Source organism: Diuraphis noxia, unplaced genomic scaffold (genome assembly GCF_037042655.1).
Source record: "Diuraphis noxia isolate RWA-SAM2 unplaced genomic scaffold, SU_Dnox_SAM2 contig0005, whole genome shotgun sequence".
In the NCBI taxonomy this organism is placed as follows: Eukaryota; Metazoa; Arthropoda; class Insecta; order Hemiptera; family Aphididae; genus Diuraphis; species Diuraphis noxia.
Window position 1 is genome coordinate 37,326,415 of NW_028301715.1, and position 4,787 is coordinate 37,331,201.

Genomic DNA, 4,787 nt, shown 5'->3' on the forward strand with positions numbered 1-4,787 from the left:
GCTACGGAAACTTAACCCCTCCGCTAGAATTACTGAAATATTTCAACGGTTGTAGTATCGAATATAATTACGAGAAACAACAGAAATATAATACAACAAACTGTGGACACTTGTGTTTAAAATTTTTATCATGTACACTATAACTTTAACGGGGAACTCAAGCGAATTATCATGTGACTTTTTCCCGCCTATAGAAGTTAGTAAAAATGCAAAAATCGGACTGTTGGGTTTTCAAACGAATAATTCTATTCCTAATGTAAACGAAAAGTGTAATAAAATTGGTTTCATATATAATAATAATAATAATAATAATAATAATAATAGCGATAGCTATACAATACCTACTGGCTCTTATGAATTGATGGAAATTGAGACGGCAATAAAACGTGTATTACATAACACTGATACTTTATTCGAGTTGAGAGCAGATAATAATACATTAAAATGTACAATGTTTTGTAGCGAAACTATCGATTTTTCCATGGCAAATAGTATAGGGCAGTTGTTAGGGTTTAAAAATCGTAAATATGCTGCTAATGTCAATCACGAATCAGATTCGTTAGTCAATATTACCACAACAAACTGTATATATATCGATTCAAACCTAGTTATGGGTTCATTTGTCAACGGTAAACAGTGTCATACAATACACGAGTTTTATCCAAATGTACCTCCAGGCTATAAAATAATAGAGGTACCATCACATTTGGTATTTTACCCTCTTAATTCTACATCTATAACGCACGCAAGTATAATTTTAAAAAATCAGAACAACGAGTTGATCGATCTGCGAGGCGAGCCAGTATCAATACGGTTATTAATTCAAGACTCATGATAATATTATGGGGCTGCAATTTCATAATATAAATACGTATGCAAATATAAAACATGTTAGTCGTGTTAATAACACTAACAAGGTAACATCTCTAAAGAAAAAAAAATATTCTAAACGTAAATTGTATGTCAAACATAGTTTAACTGCTGATAATTTGGTTTTTCTACGTTCGCTAAACGCAATTTAATATGGATGATATGTATTTAAATGTCACGGCAGGATACACCGATGATTGTAAGATAACTCAAATTGAATATCATTCTTTTTTACCTTATTCGACGTCCGCTCTTTCTAATAATGATGAGGTCCGTATTGCTTTACATAACACAGAGTCTTATACTTTACCATGTGAGAGTTATATTTACATTGAGGGAACAATAAATAAACCTATAGATATAACTGACGAAATTCGATTTATAAACAATGGACTGGCATTTCTTTTCTCTGAAATGAAATATGAAATAAATGGTACTCAAATTCAAAAACTTGTTAACCCAGGTATTTCGACTACATTAAAAGGATATTGCTCGTATAATAAAACAAATATTATATCGCATCATAATGCTGCCTGGGATAGTGAAATTAAAAATGGTAATAAAGACTTTATCGATAACGGAAATTTTAATGGATGTATTAATCTTAAAGATTTGTTTGGTTTTTGCGAAGATTATAAACGTATTTTAATAAATTGTAACCAACAACTTATATTGAATAGAGCTTCGATCGATATTAATGCTGTTAAACAGTTTAAAAATAATGAGATAGTAGACACTCCTAAACTAAAAGATGTTAAAATAAACATAACAAAAATATTGTGGAGAATGCCTATAGTGAAAGTGAGTGATAGAGAAAAAATTCGACTGTTGAAAGTAATCAACAATCAGAAACCTCTAACATGTACGTTTAGATCGTGGGAACTGTGTGAATATCCATTTTTACCTCAAAACACTTCGCATTCGTGGAAAGTAAAGACATCCAACAAATTAGAAAAGCCTCGATATGTTATAATCGGATTTCAAAACGACAGGAAAAATAGCTCGAATAAAGCAATGTCATTTTTCGACCATTGTAAAATTAAAAACGTAAAGGTCTATTTAAACTCAGAAGTATTTCCCTATGAAGATTTTCAATGCGACTTCACCAAGAATAAGATGGCTACATTATATCGCGCATATGCCGAGTTCCAGAAATCTTACTATGGTTATAACGAAGTAACACCTCTATTGAACCGTTCAGATTTCAAAAATCTATGTCCAATTATTGTTGTTGACATGAGCCGCCAGAACGACAACGTGAAAATGTCAACCGTAGACCTTAGGATTGAACTAGAAGCAGACGAAGCGTTCCCAGCTTCAACTTCTGCATATTGCTTAATATTACACGATCAAATTATAACTTATAATCCATTTAATGGAGAAGTAAGAACCTTGTAAATATGAATTGTAAACCTTATTATTAATAATTATAACTTATAATCCATTTAATGGAGAAGTAAGAACCTTGTAAATATTTATTGTAAATCTTAATATTAATAAATAAAAATACTTTTTTATATATCATGTTTATTTTTATTCTACATATCTAAATTATTTAATTTTATTATAATAATCTGCGCTTTACGTTACGGGATGGTGTGAGGTGTTGAGCGCCCCGTTTACTTGATATATCTGAGGGCTTGTCAAAAAAAGATGGCGATGGTGGAGATGATTGAATCGAGAACGACGTTGGACCATCATTCTCATCAACTACTAAAGCTCGTTGACGTAGGTATAGATTTGGGTTGTGATGCCACGGAGGGTACTGCGCCAAATTGTCAGAATCATATCCATCGTTCTCATCGATGGACTAAACAAAATTAATAATATCAATATTGTTTTTATTTAAAGAAAAATATTATATAAATTACCTTAGCTAGAATAGTTGTAGTGGCAACTTCTTGTTTACTTGATATAATGTTGGTTGGAGAATAGTTTGGTGATATTGGTGAATACCCGTACTGTAACTAAAATAAAAAAAAAAACTTGTTTAAATATATATGATTGTATATAATATTACATTTATGTATTACCTTAACTAAATTATCATCATCGTCCAGTTGATTAAATCCATCATTTGAATCGTCATACTTGGAGAAGATAGCGTTTACCTCGGAACAACTTGGTGATATAGCTGACAGCGATTTGAAATTCTTATCATATACCTAAAATAAAAATAAGTGTAATTTAATATTTTATATATGAAATAATATACTTTTACATTACCACTTTTGAGTTTTGTTCGTTCCGATGAGCCATACAAAGTTCAGCCAATTGTGTAGTCGCAAACATTTTAATTTGGCCGAGGTTGGGTGTCTTCTTACTCTGTCTGACTTCAACGTTCCGAATGAAAATTTCCATTTCCCTCAAATTGTTGGGCGGTGAATCCGATTGCAAGCATTTCTCCCTCAAATACTCGCAATAATCACTAATTTGCTTAATAATTACGGGTTTTATTTTCTCTGCTTTTTCATTAATACTAGCAGTAATACACCATTCTAATTCCTGGAGTTTTATTAAATCTAAACGACTTAATAAAACTCTACACCCGTTTTCAGTCTTGGATTCAATTACCAGAACGTTTGAACCGTTATACATCATACTCGATATTTTATAAGCATCGGTTTCGAGAAATGTGGTACGCTTGTACTTTTGCGGCGTGTCTAATATAAAAGATAGTACGTTACCCATAAGCGAGAATATCCGTCTTAGAAAATCTGTACTTATTTTCACATAACGTGATGATGTTAATAAAAGAACAACTATTTGAAGTTGTTCTGTTGGATCGATACCGACAATTATAAATTTTCTAGCCGTAAAGTCCAACGTGTAGCATGTAGACTCGATGAGTTCAGCCGGAGGTGATGGTGGCACATATGTAAAAGCCTTCTTCTCGTTGTATAAGGTAGCGTTGTCGGCGATTGAACCAGCCATGTTTTTAAAAATGATTTTAAAAATAATAAAATAATAAACACTTAAAATTTTATAAAACACTTGGAAAATAATAAAGACTAAATACTTGAAAAAAACTATAAGTTCAGAACGAATTATGAAGACTGTGAAAACACGGAGAGGAGAATTACAATTGTGTACGACTGAGAACAGACTGAATGAATGGCGGCTCTTGTAGAGCTAAGACGGGTGTGGATGAGTCCATTAATTGGTAGGAGATATAATATTAAGCTATCTAAGAGTCTAACGTGTAAGTGATTAAGGTATTTTTTAGTATATATTGGTTATTAATGTGATATTCACTAATATATATTAATTTGTTGTTGTTGTCGCGTATATCTATGAGTCCAACGTATAAGCGATTAAGATATTTTTTAGTACTAATGACATTTGCTTATAATAATAATATATATAATGTTATAAACAGATTGGTAATTATTATGTTATTCACTAATATATATTAATTTGTTGTTGTTGTTAAGTATAGTATCTAAAGGACGAGAGTTTACTCGCGACTTATACATTTTCACTAATAGGTATTTTAATTTGTTGTTGTTAAATATAATATCTAAGAATCTACAGGAAAAATGTGTAATTGATAACTGATAATATTGATAATAATATTAAATAATATATGTTGCTCACATAACGGATCGGATGGTGGTGGGGAGGTGGGGGTTAATACACAAAATATATATCAGTCGCGTGATGAGTAGACGGGTTCAGGTGGAGGGGTAAATATACAAAATATGTATCGGTCACGTGATGAGTAGACGGGTTCAGGTGGTGTATGAGGTGGGGTGGGGTAAATATACGTCGCGTACGTGCGTGATCGGGCGGCGGCGAGGGCGAGGATGAGTAAAGACTAGGATGCGGGGATCAGCGGGGCAGCAAGGATCAGCAAGGATCAGCGGGGCAGCAAGGATCAGCAAGGATCAGCGGGGCAGCAAGGATCAGCAAGGATC

The 4,787-nt window shown here is 32.6% G+C and overlaps 2 protein-coding genes across 2 annotated transcripts; one reads left to right on the forward strand and one right to left on the reverse strand.

Annotated features, from left to right (window-relative positions):
• The first annotated feature begins 1,023 nt into the window (after positions 1–1,023).
• On the forward strand, positions 1,024–2,268 carry LOC149055264 (uncharacterized). Its single transcript, XM_089229529.1, has one exon. The coding sequence runs from the start codon at positions 1,024–1,026 to the stop codon at positions 2,266–2,268; it is 1,245 nt and encodes a 414-aa protein (XP_089085655.1).
• Positions 2,269–2,401: 133 nt separating this feature from the next.
• Positions 2,402–4,787, reverse strand: LOC149055265 (uncharacterized). Its single transcript, XM_089228933.1, has 4 exons — positions 3,097–4,787; positions 2,904–3,035; positions 2,742–2,837; positions 2,402–2,680 (listed from the first exon to the last, which is right to left on the reverse strand). The coding sequence occupies exons 1-4, from the start codon at positions 3,802–3,804 to the stop codon at positions 2,435–2,437; spliced, it is 1,182 nt and encodes a 393-aa protein (XP_089085059.1). The 5' UTR covers positions 3,805–4,787; the 3' UTR covers positions 2,402–2,434.